The sequence below is a fragment of the Cherax quadricarinatus genome, chromosome 52 (genome assembly GCF_038502225.1).
Source record: "Cherax quadricarinatus isolate ZL_2023a chromosome 52, ASM3850222v1, whole genome shotgun sequence".
In the NCBI taxonomy this organism is placed as follows: Eukaryota; Metazoa; Arthropoda; class Malacostraca; order Decapoda; family Parastacidae; genus Cherax; species Cherax quadricarinatus.
Genome location: NC_091343.1, coordinates 17872441 through 17891867, shown reverse-complemented (window position 1 = coordinate 17891867; position 19427 = coordinate 17872441). Strand labels below are relative to the sequence as shown.

Genomic DNA, 19427 nt, shown 5'->3' with positions numbered 1-19427 from the left:
ACCTTAGTTATTCTTTATTTTTACTTCAAATTTTCATCATGGTTTAATTTGCATTTTAATACATTATAGGCAATTTTATAAAAATATTACATTAGGCATATACATAAAAAATTAAACAAATACTAATTAAAATTAACTCTTACCATTTGAAATTAACTTAAAAATTGGCATTCATTACTAAAAAAATGGAATATATACAGGACTGGTGCTGATGAATTATTTCCATGTAATTTAATAGGTCAGCGAAATATTGTGGAATCTTCTATTGTTAAGTATGATGCAGAACATGTTTCAAATTTGAGTTCTGGCATGTACAAACTCGACAGTTTTAAAGTACAGAATATTGTTCACACACTAAAAGGTGAAAATATTTTTTTCACAAAAATTCAGACTGTTTGTCAAATGAACAATTTGTTTTAACTTTATACGTAAGTTGGACTAATATCCGTTTGTTGGAGTCACCTTTATTGAGTGGGCCGGTGGGCCTTCTTCAGTGTTCCTCCAGTCTTCACGTTTTTTTTAATTTGACAGTCTGAAGTTTAATATAGACTTACCTATGCACTAGTTTTTATCTTATGAGCTGGACATTATCTGACTGTTAACCTAACTAGAGGTTTAACATAGGTGCAATGTCCTGTTACATTGGAAACACTGTTTCCAATGTTATTGTTACTGTGAACCAGTAGGACTCCTATAGTGCACTTTGAGCTGTCACCTTCTGTAAGCTATCACCTCACTTCCTAACAAAATATTTTTCTCTTGCCTCTCCGCCTTATTCCTCGTCACACATTTTATTGGACGCAACGCCCCATTAAATGGAAGATAAGGATAGGCAGCATATTCTTTTGGTTAAAAAAAAATGAGTATATTTTCAATGTACGGGTAATATTTTCTATCTTATTGACATCATTGTCGGGACATGACAGCGAATGGCTATCCTACCATACCCCCGGCCGGGATTGAACCCGCGGTCTGGAGCTGGAGTTTTGAGACTATGACCGCGGGTTCAATCCCGGCCAGGGGTATGGTTTGTTTGCAATCGTGTCATTACGATTTCTTGAGTAATGGCTATCCTGTTCTATATGATAACTGCATCTTAAGAACATAAGCTAGCTATGTTGTCCTGTAAAATTCCATCACAATGGAAGAGTGTAGAAGGGCTATGTGGAGAGGGGCTGGGAGGGACAGAGCGAGAGGGGGAGCAACAAGATAATTATCAACTGTTCTTGCGTTGCTACTCACATCTCACTACTAATTAACTCCTGAGAGACTTGGTAGCGATTTACAAGCATCCATAGGACCGCATGATGCCAGTGGCACACACACACACACACACACACACACGCTTATACAACAGGTCTAGTGTCTAATCGACATGTGCCTAGGACAAAATGGTAACTAACCACGGTATGGTGTCCGCAAATTTCAACCAAAGTTAAAATAAATTTCATAATGTGACAACTGGCTTCCATAATTGAAAAATTATGTCAGCAAGACTTTAGGCACTGGAAGTATCTAGTTGGATGAGATAACTAACCATTATTTTTTAATGAAAAAATTGTTCTTAAGCCTGTTAAATCTGACTTTCTGTATACTGAATAATGAATGGACCAACAGCCATTACAAAAGAAAAGCATTCACTGACTTATCTCAGAAGCTCTCTCACCTAACACTGATTTATTACGCTAACTTACACTGCCTTACCCTCTCCGTCAGCACCTCTCCATGTTGTGCTCAGTGACCCACAGGTTAGTTTAATATTTAGATTAATATGTTTATTATGCACCCCATACCCATCCTGTGGGCGGTAGTCAGAAGATTACAGAGGTACATAATGGGTCCAGGGACTGGGCCTCGAAGTTTTGATAGCTGAGCAAGTTACAGAGGTAATGAATTCACAATTTACAAAGGTAATGAACTCCAGGTAGGTCTAGTCACAAAAATGACCCAAAATGGATGAATAATAGGCTCACATATCTACTAGGGCATAAGAAAGGAATTTATAGGCGTATCAAAAGAGGTGAGGGTCATCTTATGAATCAGTATATTGACATTAAGAGGGACATTAAAAAGGGGATAAGAAAAGCTAAAGGGACTATGAAATTAAAGTTGCTAGGGATTCTAAAACTAACCCAAAAAGTTTTTTCCAGGTCTATAGAACAAAAGTTAGAGATAAGATAGGTCCCCTTAAAAATAACTATGGGCACCTTACTGACAAAGAGAATGAAATGTGCTCGATTTTAAATAATTATTTTCTTTCAGTTTTTACACAGGAAGACACTAACAATATTCCAGTAATTAATTTTTATAGTGGGCTAGAAGATAAGTTATGTAACATCAGTCACTAGTAAAATGGTTGTGAAGCAGATAGACAGACAAGCAAAATAAGTCGACGGGTCCTGATGAGGTTTTTTCAAGGGTTCTTAATTAAGGAATGCAAAATGGAACTCTGAACCATTAACTAATATTTTTAATTTATCTCTTCAAACAGGTGTAGTGTCTGATATGTGGAAGATGGCTAATGTAATTCCTATTTTTAAAACAGGGGAAAAGTCGTTACCGTCAAATTACCGCCCAATAAGCCTGACCTCAATTGTAGGCAAATTACTAGAGTCAATTATAGCTGAGATTATAAGAAGCCATCTCGATAAGCATACCTTGATTAATGATACTCAGATTGGATTCACAAGAGGCCGGTCTTGTCTAACTAATTTATTAACTTTCTTCAGTAAAGCTTTTGAGGCTGTTGACCACGATAAAGAATTTGATATTATTTACTTAGATTTTAGTAAGGCTTTTGATAGAGTTCCGCACCATAGACTGTTAAAGAAAGTGGCAGCTCATGGCATTGGGGGAAAAGTGCTCTCGTGGATCGAGTCATGGCTCACTGACAGGAAGCAGAGAGTGTCCATAAATGGGGTTAAATCCGAGTGGGGATCTGTAACAAGTGGCGTTCCACAGGGATCAGTCTTGGGCCCGTTGTTGTTTATAATATATATCAATGATCTTGATGAGGGAATTACTAGTGATATGAGCAAATTCGTCGATGACACAAAGATAGGTAGGATAATTGATTCAAACGTAGATGTTATGGAACTTCAGGAGGATTTAAACAAGCTCTATTCTTGGTCAGAAAAGTGGCAGATGCAGTTCAATGTAGATAAATGCAAGGTTCTGAAGCTTGGGAGTGCCCATAACCCTAGTACTTATAAGTTAAATGTTGTAGAACTTAGCCATACAGATTACGAAAAGGACTTGGGGGTTATGGTGAGCAGCAACCTTAAACCAAGACAGCAATGCCTAAGCGTACGTAATAAGGCAAATAGATTACTGGGATTTATATCAAGAAGTGTAAGCAACAGAAGTCCAGAGGTCATACTGCAGCTTTATACATCATTAGTAAGGCCTCGCCTAGATTATGCAGCTCAATTCTGGTCTCCATATTACAGAATGGACATAAATTCGTTAGAAAACATTCAGTGTAGGATGACTAAAATAATACATAGCATTAGAAATCTTCCTTATGAAGAAAGATTGAAGACTCTTAAGTTACATTCACTTGTTAGACGAGGAATGAGGGGAGACCTGATCGAAGTGTATAAGTGGAAGATAGGTATTAATAAAGGGGATATTAATAAGGTCTTGAGGATGTCTCTCCAAGAGAGAACCCGCAGTAATGGATTTAAATTAGATAAGTTTAGATTTAGAAAGGACATAGGAAAGTATTGGTTTGGAAATAGGGTAGTTGATGAGTGGAACAGTCTACCTAGTTGGGTTATTGAGGCTGGGACTTTGGGTAGTTTCAAATTTAGGTTGGATAAGTTCATGAGTGGGAGGGGTTGGATTTGAGTGGGACTTTCACATCAGAGCTTATTTCTTGGGTGGCATTGAAAATTGGGTTGGGCAAATGTTTTGTTAGTGGGATGAATTGTAAAGGACCTGCCTAGTATGGGCCAACAGGCCTCCTGCAGTGTTCCTCCTTTCTTATGTTCTTATATTCTTATTTACAGATTGTAATAAAGTTGGTAGAATTACCGACAATAGGTAAAGTAAAAGGACACAAGTGCAACTAATGTGACATTTATTGTGGCAACGTTTCGCTCTCCAGGAGCTTTATCAAGCCATTACAAACAATACGTGGACACAGAGGGTATATAAAGGCTCAGAGTGAAGTGTAATACTAGTGAGGTACCATTTCGATGTTCACTAGTGGTAGTAGTAATAGTAGTAGTGGTAGTGACAAAAGTAATACAATATGGTAGAGCAATTAATTCGTACATGAGTAAAAGGATATAATAGCTTTTATATCCTTTTACTCATGTACGAATTAATTGGTCTACCATATTGTATTACTTTTGTCACTACCACTACTACTACAAGATTGATGGACTGAACACATCGACTCCAGGCTGAGGGACTGATTACCTCATACTCCTCCTCTCCTTACGCCTTCCTTTTTGTATTGGACTGATGAAGCCACTGTGTGGCGAAACGTTTCCTGAATAAAGATTCTCATATGCTGCATAAGTGTCTCAATCTTCAACTTGTCGGTTTTTCAAACCATTCATCACTACTACTACTATTACTACTACCACTAGTGAACATCGAAATGGTACCTCACTAGTATTACACCTCACTCTGAGCCTTTATATACCCTGTGTCCATGTATTGTTTGTAATGGCTTGATAAAGCTCCTGGAGAGCGAAACGTTGCCACAATAAATGTTACATTAGTTGCACTCGTGTCCTTTTACTTTACATATTTACAGATTACAGAGGTACACAATGGGTCCAGGGACCGGGCCCCAAAGTTTTGATGGCTGAACTAGGACCCACAGGTTAGAGAGCATTTGTGAGTAACAAAAAAAAAACGGCACAATACCGTCGTCGTAAGCTCCTTTTCTATGTGCGGGTTATTTGCGTAGCATTTGTGAGAATAACAATGTTTTGAAAACATTAATAATAATAATAATGAAGAGGACACCAGGGGCACACCTATTCACCTTTAATTACTTTAAGTTTGTAGCCACACTCACCTGGGAACGGGGTCAGGGTAGAAGTTGGCAGCTGTGTAGTTCTTGCCAAAGAGCTGCATTCCAATGACGGCGAAGATGTAGATAATGATGATGAGGACGAAAGTGAGGTTACCCAGCGCCCCTAGCGTGGAGACGATGATACTCAGTAGTACCCGCATGGTCCGCCAAGACTGTGCCAGCTTCAGCACCCGCAGCTGCATAATCATGACAGTATAAAAATCTTAATTATACACAGTAATACTACGGATAATTACACCGACAATGAGCACTGTTATAGTAAATTACAAGCACAATTAGTATTGTTACAGTCACTTAATAAGCGCTACGGGTTTAGAGCTTCCCCATGAAGCTCTGAATACTGACCAATCTCATGCCTCTGAGCACGGAGAGACCAGAGCCGATCTCCAGACCCAGGTCCAGCAGAGAGGCCAGTACGATCACCAGGTCGAACACGTTCCACTTGTTCACGAAGAACTCCTTGCTCAGGGCCATCAACTTCATGATGCACTCCAAGGTGAACACTGCCGTGAACACCTGTGTGGAAGAACCTTACTGAACACCTGCAAGTTCAAGTGTGTTAAACACTATCAACACCTGTGTTGAAGACAGGTGTTGATAATGTTGCTAAACGTTACTGAAAACCTGTAAACCTGTTGAGCGTTATGAACACTTGTGAGGGAGGCTGTGAACATTATGAACGCCTGTGAAGCCAAGATGAACATTTCACAACTTACAAATTGGAAAATGAAACAAACATTTCAGACTATCATAAAACATTATGACTGCCGCCTAAGAATGGCTCACAATGACCCCGGTAGCTCTTTCAAATTCTTAGAAACACGCTTTGTGAAACGTGAACTTTCGTTCCACTAAGCGCTAAATCCGCGTGGGTCATCCAATGTAAGGAGGGATGTCCCGACTAGTAAATCGCATCCCCGAAATGGACGGAGACCGATTACTCACCCTATTGCCGACTTCGAGGACCTTGTTGAGTTGGTAGGACATGCCGTGGTGCTCAATGGCCAGGAAGACGGTGTTCATGATGATGCACAACATGATGAACAGGTCGAACACCGCGTCGTGAACAACCACATGCATCATGTTCTGGAACTTGAGCCAAACGCGGTAGTTGACGCAACACTCGCGGCACTTGTCGCAGTTACGATCCACAAGTTCGTCTGCACGAGAGTGAAAGTGTGAGAATGAGTTTGAACAGAATAAACTGAATTTTATTTGTTACCGTGTGAATAACTATTTACACAGGTCCCCCACGTGGTTGTGTTGAACAAAAGTTTCCTCTCTCTTGTTGTGTATCACCCGCTTTTAATGATGCTTTTGTTATGAACTAAAACGACCATGATAAAAATAAGCAACACATATTGGCTTACTATATTGGACAAGTAAACGAGTGGGGGAGGGTGGGTGCGAGTGGGACCTGCCTAGCATGGACCATTACAAAAAAGACCCCTGTGCACAGTTCAGGATATAATGTTAAAACGACTGAAGACACTTGTGGCGAAGAGCTTCCTTTAATGAATGTCCTTAAGTGTACATATCAATCATATCCTAGGGGGGATATGATTGAGGTGTATAAATGGAAGACAGGAATAAATAAAGGGGATGTAAATAGTGTGCTGAAAATATCTAGCCTAGACAGGACTCGCAGCAATGGTTTTAAGTTGGAAAAATTCAGATTCAGGAAGGATATAGGAAAGTACTGGTTTGGTAATAGAGTTGTGGATGAGTGGAACAAACTCCCAAGTACAGTTATAGAGGCCAGAACGTTGTGTAGCTTTAAAAATAGGTTGGATAAATACACGAGTGGATGTGGGTGGGTGTGAGTTGGACCTGATAGCTTGTGCTACCAGGTCGGTTGCCGTGTTCCTCCCTTAAGTCAATGTGACCTGACCTGACTAGGTTGGGTGCATTGGCTTAAGCCGGTAGGAGACTTGGACCTGCCTCACATGGGCCAGTGGGCCTTCTGCAGTGTTCCTTCGTTATGTTCAAATGCTTGTTAGTGGCATGAACTGTAAAGGACCTGCCTAGTATGGGCCAACAGGCCTGCTGCAGTGTTCCTCCTTTCTTATGTTATGTTCTTATAATGGGCTTAAAGATCAAGTTGTAATAATTTTGCTAGAACTACCGACATTATGTTAGGTAAAAGGACACAAGTGCAACTAATAGGTCATCTTCTTGTCGCACAAGTTGTATTTGTGTTGTTTTACGTAGCAAACATCAAGTTACCTTGGACGACGACTATATGTTGTGAGGAGGCTGAGAGCGCAGCTGGGGACGAGGGACTCACTCCGTTACACTTCCTTCTTGCCAGTAACGTCTGTTCTGCCTTGCCTGCTCCTTCCTGAGAGCAAGACACACACTATTAGTACTATATATATATACGGCCTCCCCTCGATGCCAGCGAGTGCTCCTTGATCCAGGAAACTGGACTTACCCTTCCTGCACTTAGATCGAACCTGAATGTGATTTACATTGGGTCCACCGTCAAACATGACTCAGTTTGACGTCCTCAAAAATAATACAATATTGGGAAGTATTAACACGAACTCTCATACTCTACTAGATATTAGATTAAGCGCTAATCCCACAAGGGCCACAGCACAGCCAGGAGCGATGTGTGAAAGAAATGTTCAGAGACTAAGAATGAGCAAAGGGGGGCAGCAGTGCGGCAAGTTCACGGGTTAGTGAGGGAGGGAGGGAGGGGGGGGGGGAGCTAGGGCAAACAAAATTGAAATCATACATAACAAAAAAGACAATCGTGACTGGAACTATACACAAATAACCCGCACATAGGAGAGAGGGGCTTACAGCGACGTTTCAGTCCGACTTGGACCATTTACAAAGTCAGTTTGTAAATGGTCCAAGTCGGACCGAAACGTCGTCGTAAGCTCCTCTTTTCTATGTGCGGGTTATTAATGTATTGAAATCATAGTACAATAGATTAGCTTCAGTTAAAAAAGATCTGAGTGTGCGTCAGAGGCGGAACTTATAGCGAGGTCGGTGTGTGTGTGAGAGTGTGAGTGTGTGTGTGTGTGTGTGTGTGTGTGTGTGTGTGTGTGTGTGTGTGTGTGTGTGTGTGTGTGTGTGTGTGTGTGTGTGTGTGTGTGTGTATGTGTGTGTCGTGCCGAATATGTAAAACTGGTCAATTAGCAAGAACTCGCTTAAAATTAAGTCTTTTCTAAAATTTTCTCTTATACGTTTAAAGATATATTCTTTCATTAATAATAATGTAAAAAAATTATAATTTTGCATCAAAAGAATCTTAGAAAACTTACCTAACCTTATTATAACAAGAAAAATTTAGTTTAGCCTAACCCAACTAAATATATTTTAGATTTGTTTACAATAATTTAATACTAAACAAAAAGTGAAATAGTATTTTTTTTCGTTAGGTTCAGAATGATTTTGGCGAAATTATTGCATACACAAATTTTCACTTGTCCTATATGGCAAGATGAGCGTTGCTATTTAAGCCAAGATCGCAAGTTCTGCCTATTCGGCACGACATATATACATGTATATACACAATACAAACAATTCTTGTACAACGGAAAGGAGAAAGAAAAACCTAAAAATTAACTCTGGGAACTTGACATAGCGAATAAAACGAGAAAAAAAAATAGCCGTCAGAAACATTTCACGAGTTCTAACAAAATGTAAATTTACAAATGAAATGAAAACAATTAAAAGTGGAGGAGGAGGAGGAGCCGGGACCACCAGACATTTGTTACTGACAGACTTTGTATTAAACATGTAATGTACGAGTAGTAAGGGTGTTTAACTTAACTAAAAGTTTGAGAGAGATCTGAGAGAGAGATCTGAGAGAGAGAGAGAGAGAGAGAGATCTGAGAGAGAGAGATCTGAGAGAGAGAGAGAGAGAGAGAGAGAGAGAGAGAGAGAGAGAGAGAGAGAGCAACCCACACAATGTAGTTTCTATTCATCCTGGCTCTAGTCTTGCATTTCAGATGAGTCAATAGGGAAGAGTTGCGGCGGTGATTACAGGCCTGGAGGCCTGTCACCTGACCTAACTTTGTGACCAGCAGCAGCAGCAGCACCACCACCACCACCACCACCACCAGCACCACCAGCAGCAGCACCACCAGCAGCAGCACCACCAGCACCACCAGCAGCAGCAGCAGCACCACCAGCAGCAGCACCACCACCACCAGCAGCACCACCAGCAGCAGCACCACCAGCAGCAGCAGCACCACCAGCAGCAGCACCACCACCACCACCACCAGCAGCACCACCACCACCAGCAGCAGCACCACCACCACCACCAGCAGCAGCAGCACCACCACCACCACCAGCAGCAGCAGCACCATCAACCACCAGCAGCAGCAGCAGCACCACCACCACCAGCACCACCAGCAACTACTTCATCAATTATCATTCATGTCTCAAATTACTCTTTTAGAATAAATTCCCAAACACACATCAGTGACTAAGTGAACCTTACAATAAAATTCTAGAGATTTAGTCTAATTTAACCTATATACAATATTTTGATATATTGATCAGGGCCTGTTCAACTAGGCTGTTACAGCTGGCCGTATCCAACGTATGAATCACAACCAGGCTTATCGGGCACTGATTTTAGTTCTGTCCAACTTCTTCTTGAAGACAGGGGTCTACTGGTAATCCCCCCTTACGTATGTTGGGAGGCTGCTGAACAGTGTTGGGCCCCGGACACTTACTGTGCTTTCTCTTAGTGTACTCATGGCGGCCTTGTTTTTCACTTTGGCTGTGTTGCACCGTCTGTCGGGAGTGATTTGTGTGTGGAGATTTACGACCAATCCCTTCAGGATTTTCCAGGTAAGAATATAAATTCTTCTCGCTTGCGTTCCAGGGAGTGCAGGTCAAGGGACTTCAACCGTTCCCAGTAATTAAAGTGACTGAGAATACGTGCAGTGAAGGCTTTTTGTACAATCTCCAAATCTGCAATTTCGCCTGCCTTCAGTGGTGTTGTTAGTGTACAGAAGTATTCCAGCTTAGAGAGAACAAGTGATTTAAAGATCATCATCACTGGAATGGCATCCACTGTTTTGAAAATTATCATTATACATTCTATCAATTTTCCTCGCAGATGTGATAATGAGAATGTTGTGATCTCACATTATCACTCCCAAGTCCTTCACATTAGTTTTCCGTTCTATTGTGAGGTTAGAATTTGTTGTGTGCACCGTTCTAGCTATTATAATAGCTAGAACGGTGTACACAACAAACTTACTGAAATAATGAATTTCCTTATGTTTTCAATAACGGAGTAACTGATATTTGTCGTCAATAAACATAATATTGTTTTCGGCGGGCCACTGGAAAACTTTGTATATATCTTAAGGTCATGTTCTTGAGAGGCAAGGTCAACATGTTAAGGTTATACAAGGCACATAATTGTTTATACACTGTCTTGTTCCACTGCCTGCTCCTTGTTCCAGTCGTGTATTCCGTTACCATGACCCTCAACGTATGCTTCCACCTGTTCTGTCTTCCACTAGTTGTTTCTTGTTCCAGTCCAGTGTTTCATCTATTTCTTTCCTTCCAGTGTCCCACCTGTTTCTTTCCTATTTTCTCTAATTATTCATTTGGCTTATATTTTATAGTAACTTCGTAAAAATAAATTAACTGAAATTTTTTTTACCAATATTAAATAGATTGTCTAGCAAGTTTACCAGTCACCCAACACTACCTCGTTCGCTTTTTTTTTTTTTTTTTTTTTACGTAGGGTTTGACAAGGTTAAGGATCCCTAGCTTTATTGACAAGCTAAGAGCTGTTACCTACATCAGCTCATTGAAAGCATTTTTATTGTTATGAGACATACAAGTAGGGAACAGGATGAAGTTGGAGCCATCTGTGGGCCAGCATTTTCATTTGATCAACTGACTATCTCGTTGACATTATGCTGTACGAATGTGTTCCATACTCGAGTCATCCTGGGTATATATGATCTCAGATGGAGTGATGTTCTGGAGAAGGGTACAGCCAGAGTGAAGTTGCTGCTTTCTGCCCGTCTTGTGGCATAAAAGCTTGTTTCACGCTGTCCTCGAAGTGGATCCAAGTGTGGTACTTTGACAATATTGGCCTTGTACATAACAGTAAGGCCACCCACATCCCTATGTTGAAGGCTCTGACTGACTGGCTGGCTCTGTCTCTGTCTGTCCGTCTCTCTCTCTCTCTCTCTCTCTGGTGACTTCTCATTCTCTAGCTCTTTTGCTAACCTGCGTTGAATGACCCACACGGGTTAAGGGCCTCACATACTACAATAGCAATAATAATCTTGTTCACTCCGTCATCAATTGCTACGCTGGACACCTCAGCTGAAAGTTTAAGATATGTATATTCGGAAATTCTTGTTGAATAATTCCTGAATTTACGCATATAGATAAATTCAGAGAGACACGACGACGAAGACATTACATAAATGTAGTTACCAAATACTGAGATCACTGGGTTTCTGAGCAAGGAGGCTGTTGTTGAAGGCTGTACGAGTCCTAGTTCGGTCCCTTACTACAAACTGGGCGCGGGACGGTCACGGTCTTCCAGAAAATATTTATGAAAAGGATGATGGCACAAAATAGCGAGATAAAACAGACGAGGATATGTTAGGCTTACAAGCACGACACAAAAGAAAGTATAGAATAGAAGAGGAAGAGAGGTGGTGGTTAAGACAACAAGAGCCGCCAACAAGAGGTGGTGGTTAAGACAACAAGAGCCGCCAACAAGAGAGGTGGTGGTTAAGACAACAAGAGCCGCCAGCAAGAGAGGTGGTGGTTAAGACAACAAGAGCAGCCAACAAGAGAGGTGGTGGTTAAGACAACAAGAGCCGCCAGCAAGAGAGGTGGTGGTTAAGACAACAAGAGCAGCCAACAAGAGAGGTGGTTAAGACAACAAGAGCAGCCAACAAGAGAGGTGGTGGTTAAGACAACAAGAGCCGCCAACAAGAGAGGTGGTGGTTAAGACAACAAGAGCCGCCAACAAGAGAGGTGGTGGTTAAGACAACAAGAGCCGCCAACAAGAGAGGTGGTGGTTAAGACAACAAGAGCCGCCAACAAGAAGTGGTGAAGACAACAAGAGCCGCCAGCATGAGAGGTGAAGACAAGAGCCGCCAGCAAGAGAGGTGGTGGTTAAGACAACAAGAGCCGCCAACAAGAAGTGGTGGTTAAGACAACAAGAGCCGCCAATAAGAGAGGTGGTGGTTAAGACAACAAGAGCCGCCAACAAGAGAGGTGGTGGTTAAGACAACAAGAGCCGCCAACAAGAGAGGTGGTGGTTAAGACAACAAGAGCCGCCAACAAGAGAGGTGGTGGTTAAGACAACAAGAGCCGCCAGCAAGAGAGGTGGTGGTTAAGACAACAAGAGCCGCCAACAAGAGGTGGTGGTTAAGACAACAAGAGCCGCCAACAAGAGAGGTGGTGGTTAAGACAACAAGAGCCGCCAACAAGAGAGGTGGTGGTTAAGACAACAAGAGCCGCCAACAAGAGAGGTGGTGGTTAAGACAACAAGAGCCGTCAACAAGAGAGGTGGTGGTTAAGACAACAAGAGCCGTCAACAAGAGAGGTGGTGGTTAAGACAACAAGAGCCGTCAACAAGAGAGGTGGTGGTTAAGACAACAAGAGCCGCCAACAAGAGAGGTGGTGGTTAAGACAACAAGAGCCGCCAACAAGAGAGGTGGTGGTTAAGACAACAAGAGCCGCCAACAAGAGAGGTGGTGGTTAAGACAACAAGAGCCGTCAACAAGAGAGGTGGTGGTTAAGACAACAAGAGCCGCCAACAAGAGAGGTGGTGGTTAAGACAACAAGAGAGGTGGTGGTTAAGACAACAAGAGAGGTGGTGGTTAAGACAACAAGAGAGGTGGTGGTTAAGACAACAAGAGAGGTGGTGGTTAAGACAACAAGAGAGGTGGTGGTTAAGACAACAAGAGCAGCCAGCAAGAGGTGGTGGTTAAGACAACAAGAGCCGCCAACAAGAGAGGTGGTGGTTAAGACAACAAGAGCCGCCAACAAGAGAGGTGGTGGTTAAGACAACAAGAGCCGCCAGCAAGAGAGGTGGTGAAGACAACAAGAGCCGCCAACAAGAGAGGGTGGTGGTTAAGACAACAAGAGCCGCCAACAAGAGAGGTGGTGGTTAAGACAACAAGAGCCGCCAACAAGAGAGGGTGGTGGTTAAGACAACAAGAGCCGCCAACAAGAGAGGTGGTGGTTAAGACAACAAGAGCCGCCAACAAGAGAGGGTGGTGGTTAAGACAACAAGAGCCGCCAACAAGAGAGGGTGGTGGTTAAGACAACAAGAGCCGCCAACAAGAGAGGTGGTGGTTAAGACAACAAGAGCCGCCAACAAGAGAGGGTGGTGGTTAAGACAACAAGAGCCGCCAGCAAGAGGCGGTGGTTAAGACAAGAGCCGCCAACAAGAGAGGTGGTGGTTAAGACAACAAGAGCCGCCAACAAGAGAGGTGGTGGTTAAGACAACAAGAGCCGCCAACAAGAGAGGTGGTGGTTAAGACAACAAGAGCCGCCAACAAGAGAGGTGGTGGTTAAGACAACAAGAGCCGCCAACAAGAGAGGTGGTGGTTAAGACAACAAGAGCCGCCAACAAGAGAGGTGGTGGTTAAGACAACAAGAGCCGCCAACAAGAGAGGTGGTGGTTAAGACAACAAGAGCCGCCAACAAGAGAGGGTGGTGGTTAAGACAACAAGAGCCGCCAACAAGAGAGGTGGTGGTTAAGACAACAAGAGCCGCCAACAAGAGAGGTGGTGGTTAAGACAACAAGAGCCGCCAACAAGAGAGGGTGGTGAAGACAACAAGAGCCGCCAACAAGAGAGATGGTGGTTAAGACAACAAGAGCCGCCAACAAGAGAGGGTGGTGAAGACAACAAGAGCCGCCAACAAGAGAGGGTGGTGGTTAAGACAACAAGAGCCGCCAACAAGAGAGGTGGTGAAGACAACAAGAGCCGCCAACAAGAGAGGTGGTGGTTAAGACAACAAGAGCCGCCAACAAGAGAGGTGGTGGTTAAGACAACAAGAGAGGTGGTGGTTAAGACAACAAGAGCCGCCAACAAGAGAGGTGGTGGTTAAGACAACAAGAGCCGCCAACAAGAGGTGGTGGTTAAGACAACAAGAGCCGCCAACAAGAGAGGTGGTGGTTAAGACAACAAGAGCCGCCAACAAGAGTGGTGGTGGTTAAGACAACAAGAGAGGTGGTGGTTAAGACAACAAGAGCCGCCAACAAGAGAGGTGGTGGTTAAGACAACAAGAGCCGCCAACAAGAGAGGTGGTGGTTAAGACAACAAGAGCCGCCAACAAGAGAGGTGGTGGTTAAGACAACAAGAGAGGTGGTGAAGACAACAAGAGAGGTGGTGAAGACAACAAGAGAGGTGGTGGTTAAGACAACAAGAGAGGTGGTGGTTAAGACAACAAGAGCCGCCAACAAGAGAGGTGGTGGTTAAGACAACAAGAGCCGCCAACAAGAGAGGTGGTGGTTAAGACAACAAGAGAGGTGGTGGTTAAGACAACAAGAGAGGTGGTGGTTAAGACAACAAGAGAGGTGGTGGTTAAGAGAACAAGAGCCGCCAACAAGAGAGGTGGTGGTTAAGACAACAAGAGAGGTGGTGGTTAAGACAACAAGAGAGGTGGTGGTTAAGACAACAAGAGCCGCCAGCAAGAGAGGTGGTGGTTAAGACAACAAGAGCCGCCAGCAAGAGAGGTGGTGGTTAAGACAACAAGAGAGGTGGTGGTTAAGACAACAAGAGAGGTGGTGGTTAAGACAACAAGAGCCGCCAGCAAGAGAGGTGGTGGTTAAGACAACAAGAGCCGCCAACAAGAGAGGTGGTGGTTAAGACAACAAGAGCCGCCAGCAAGAGAGGTGGTGGTTAAGACAACAAGAGCCGCCAGCAAGAGAGGCGGTGGTTAAGGTAACAAGAGAGGTGGTGGTTAAGACAACAAGAGCCGCCAACAAGAGAGGTGGTGAAGACAACAAGAGCCGCCAACAAAAGAGGTGGTGGTTAAGACAACAAGAGCCGCCAGCAAGAGGCGGTGGTTAAGACAACAAGAGCCGCCAGCAAGAGAGGCGGTGGTTAAGGTAACAAGAGAGGTGGTGGTTAAGACAACAAGAGCCGCCAACAAGAGAGGTGGTGGTTAAGACAACAAGAGCCGTCAACAAGAGAGGTGGTGGTTAAGACAACAAGAGCCGCCAACAAGAGAGGTGGTGGTTAAGACAACAAGAGAGGTGGTGGTTAAGACAACAAGAGAGGTGGTGGTTAAGACAACAAGAGAGGTGGTGGTTAAGACAACAAGAGAGGTGGTGGTTAAGACAACAAGAGAGGTGGTGGTTAAGACAACAAGAGCCGCCAACAAGAGAGGTGGTGGTTAAGACAACAAGAGAGGTGGTGGTTAAGACAACAAGAGAGGTGGTGGTTAAGACAACAAGAGAGGTGGTGGTTAAGACAACAAGAGAGGTGGTGGTTAAGACAACAAGAGAGGTGGTGGTTAAGACAACAAGAGCAGCCAGCAAGAGGTGGTGGTTAAGACAACAAGAGCCGCCAACAAGAGAGGGTGGTGGTTAAGACAACAAGAGCCGCCAACAAGAGAGGTGGTGGTTAAGACAACAAGAGCCGCCAGCAAGAGAGGTGGTGAAGACAACAAGAGCCGCCAAAAAGAGAGGGTGGTGGTTAAGACAACAAGAGCCGCCAACAAGAGAGGTGGTGGTTAAGACAACAAGAGCCGCCAACAAGAGAGGGTGGTGGTTAAGACAACAAGAGCCGCCAACAAGAGAGGTGGTGGTTAAGACAACAAGAGCCGCCAACAAGAGAGGGTGGTGGTTAAGACAACAAGAGCCGCCAACAAGAGAGGGTGGTGGTTAAGACAACAAGAGCCGCCAGCAAGAGAGGCGGTGGTTAAGACAACAAGAGCCGCCAACAAGAGAGGTGGTGGTTAAGACAACAAGAGCCGCCAGCAAGAGGCGGTGGTTAAGACAACAAGAGCCGCCAACAAGAGAGGTGGTGGTTAAGACAACAAGAGCCGCCAACAAGAGAGGTGGTGAAGACAACAAGAGCCGCCAACAAGAGAGGTGGTGGTTAAGACAACAAGAGCCGCCAACAAGAGAGGTGGTGGTTAAGACAACAAGAGCCGCCAACAAGAGAGGTGGTGGTTAAGACAACAAGAGCCGCCAACAAGAGAGGTGGTGGTTAAGACAACAAGAGCCGCCAACAAGAGAGGTGGTGGTTAAGACAACAAGAGCCGCCAACAAGAGAGGGTGGTGGTTAAGACAACAAGAGCCGCCAACAAGAGAGGTGGTGGTTAAGACAACAAGAGCCGCCAACAAGAGAGGTGGTGGTTAAGACAACAAGAGCCGCCAACAAGAGAGGGTGGTGAAGACAACAAGAGCCGCCAACAAGAGAGGTGGTGGTTAAGACAACAAGAGCCGCCAACAAGAGAGGGTGGTGAAGACACCAAGAGCCGCCAACAAGAGAGGGTGGTGGTTAAGACAACAAGAGCCGCCAACAAGAGAGGTGGTGAAGACAACAAGAGCCGCCAACAAGAGAGGTGGTGGTTAAGACAACAAGAGCCGCCAACAAGAGAGGTGGTGGTTAAGACAACAAGAGAGGTGGTGAAGACAACAAGAGCCGCCAACAAGAGAGGTGGTGGTTAAGACAACAAGAGCCGCCAACAAGAGGTGGTGGTTAAGACAACAAGAGCCGCCAACAAGAGAGGTGGTGGTTAAGACAACAAGAGCCGCCAACAAGAGAGGTGGTGGTTAAGACAACAAGAGAGGTGGTGGTTAAGACAACAAGAGCCGCCAGCAAGAGAGGTGGTGGTTAAGACAACAAGAGCCGCCAACAAGAGAGGTGGTGGTTAAGACAACAAGAGCCGCCAACAAGAGAGGTGGTGAAGACAACAAGAGAGGTGGTGAAGACAACAAGAGAGGTGGTGGTTAAGACAACAAGAGAGGTGGTGGTTAAGACAACAAGAGAGGTGGTGGTTAAGACAACAAGAGCCGCCAACAAGAGAGGTGGTGGTTAAGACAACAAGAGCCGCCAACAAGAGAGGTGGTGGTTAAGACAACAAGAGAGGTGGTGGTTAAGACAACAAGAGAGGTGGTGGTTAAGACAACAAGAGAGGTGGTGGTTAAGAGAACAAGAGCCGCCAACAAGAGAGGTGGTGGTTAAGACAACAAGAGAGGTGGTGGTTAAGAGAACAAGAGCCGCCAACAAGAGAGGTGGTGGTTAAGACAACAAGAGAGGTGGTGGTTAAGACAACAAGAGAGGTGGTTAAGACAAGAGCCGCCAACAAGAGAGGGTGGTGGTTAAGACAACAAGAGCCGCCAACAAGAGAGGTGGTGGTTAAGACAACAAGAGCCGCCAACAAGAGAGGTGGTGGTTAAGACAACAAGAGCCGCCAGCAAGAGAGGTGGTGGTTAAGACAACAAGAGCCGCCAGCAAGAGAGGCGGTGGTTAAGGTAACAAGAGAGGTGGTGGTTAAGACAACAAGAGCCGCCAACAAGAGAGGTGGTGAAGACAACAAGAGCCGCCAACAAAAGAGGTGGTGGTTAAGACAACAAGAGCCGCCAGCAAGAGGCGGTGGTTAAGACAACAAGAGCCGCCAGCAAGAGAGGCGGTGGTTAAGGTAACAAGAGAGGTGGTGGTTAAGACAACAAGAGCCGCCAACAAGAGAGGTGGTGGTTAAGACAACAAGAGCCGTCAACAAGAGAGGTGGTGGTTAAGACAACAAGAGCCGCCAACAAGAGAGGTGGTGGTTAAGACAACAAGAGAGGTGGTGGTTAAGACAACAAGAGAGGTGGTGGTTAAGACAACAAGAGAGGTGGTGGTTAAGACAACAAGAGAGGTGGTGGTTAAGACAACAAGAGAGGTGGTGGTTAAGACAACAAGAGAGGTGGTGGTTAAGACAACAAGAGCCGCCAACAAGAGAGGTGGTGGTTAAGACAACAAGAGAGGTGGTGGTTAAGACAAGAGAGGTGGTGGTTAAGACAACAAGAGAGGTGGTGGTTAAGACAACAAGAGCCGCCAACAAGAGAGGTGGTGGTTAAGACAACAAGAGAGGTGGTGGTTAGGACAACAAGAGCCGCCAACAAGAGAGGTGGTGGTTAAGACAACAAGAGCCGCCAACAAGAGAGGGTGGTGGTTAAGACAACAAGAGCCGCCAACAAGAGAGGTGGTGGTTAAGACAACAAGAGCCGCCAACAAGAGAGGTGGTGGTTAAGACAAGAGCCGCCAACAAGAGAGGGTGGTGGTTAAGACAACAAGAGCCGCCAACAAGAGAGGTGGTGGTTAAGACAACAAGAGCCGCCAGCAAGAGAGGTGGTGGTTAAGACAACAAGAGCCGCCAGCAAGAGAGGTGGTGGTTAAGACAACAAGAGCCGCCAGCAAGAGAGGCGGTGGTTAAGGTAACAAGAGAGGTGGTGGTTAAGACAACAAGAGCCGCCAACAAGAGAGGTGGTGAAGACAACAAGAGCCGCCAACATGAGAGGTGGTGGTTAAGACAACAAGAGCCGCCAGCAAGAGGCGGTGGTTAAGACAACAAGAGCCGCCAGCAAGAGAGGCGGTGGTTAAGGTAACAAGAGAGGTGGTGGTTAAGACAACAAGAGCCGCCAACAAGAGAGGTGGTGGTTAAGACAACAAGAGCCGTCAACAAGAGAGGTGGTGGTTAAGACAACAAGAGCCGCCAACAAGAGAGGTGGTGGTTAAGACAACAAGAGCCGCCAACAAGAGAGGTGGTGGTTAAGACAACAAGAGCCGCCAACAAGAGAGGGTGGTGGTTAAGACAACAAGAGCCGCCAACAAGAGAGGTGGTGGTTAAGACAACAAGAGCCGCCAACAAGAGAGGTGGTTAAGACAACAAGAGCCGCCAACAAGAGAGGGTGGTGAAGACAACAAGAGCTGCCAACAAGAGACGTGGTGGTTAAGACAACAAGAGCCGCCAACAAGAGAGGGTGGTGAAGACAACAAGAGCCGCCAACAAGAGAGGGTGGTGGTTAAGACAACAAGAGCCGCCAACAAGAGAGGTGGTGAAGACAACAAGAGCCGCCAACAAGAGAGGTGGTGGTTAAGACAACAAGAGCCGCCAACAAGAGAGGTGGTGGTTAAGACAACAAGAGAGGTGGTGGTTAAGACAACAAGAGCCGCCAACAAGAGGTGGTGGTTAAGACAACAAGAGCCGCCAACAAGAGAGGTGGTGGTTAAGACAACAAGAGCCGCCAACAAGAGAGGTGGTGGTTAAGACAACAAGAGCCGCCAACAAGAGAGGTGGTGGTTAAGACAACAAGAGAGGTGAAGACAACAAGAGAGGTGGTGGTTAAGACAACAAGAGAGGTGGTGGTTAAGACAACAAGAGAGGTGGTGGTTAAGACAACAAGAGAGGTGGT

At 44.8% G+C, this 19427-nt stretch overlaps 1 protein-coding gene across 3 annotated transcripts in view; it reads right to left on the bottom strand.

Annotated features, from left to right (window-relative positions):
- Nucleotides 1-19427, bottom strand: part of LOC128696887 (sodium channel protein 60E-like) — a 538339-nt gene that overhangs the window by 208226 nt on the left and 310686 nt on the right. For all 3 annotated transcript variants that reach the window (XM_070096097.1, XM_070096098.1, XM_070096099.1), the window contains exons 10-13: nucleotides 7280-7394; nucleotides 5999-6213; nucleotides 5399-5569; nucleotides 5036-5229 (exon numbers count right to left, since the gene is read on the bottom strand). In XM_070096097.1, coding sequence (XP_069952198.1) covers nucleotides 5036-5229; nucleotides 5399-5569; nucleotides 5999-6213; nucleotides 7280-7394 — 695 coding nt within the window. The remainder of the gene's footprint in view (nucleotides 1-5035; nucleotides 5230-5398; nucleotides 5570-5998; nucleotides 6214-7279; nucleotides 7395-19427) is intronic.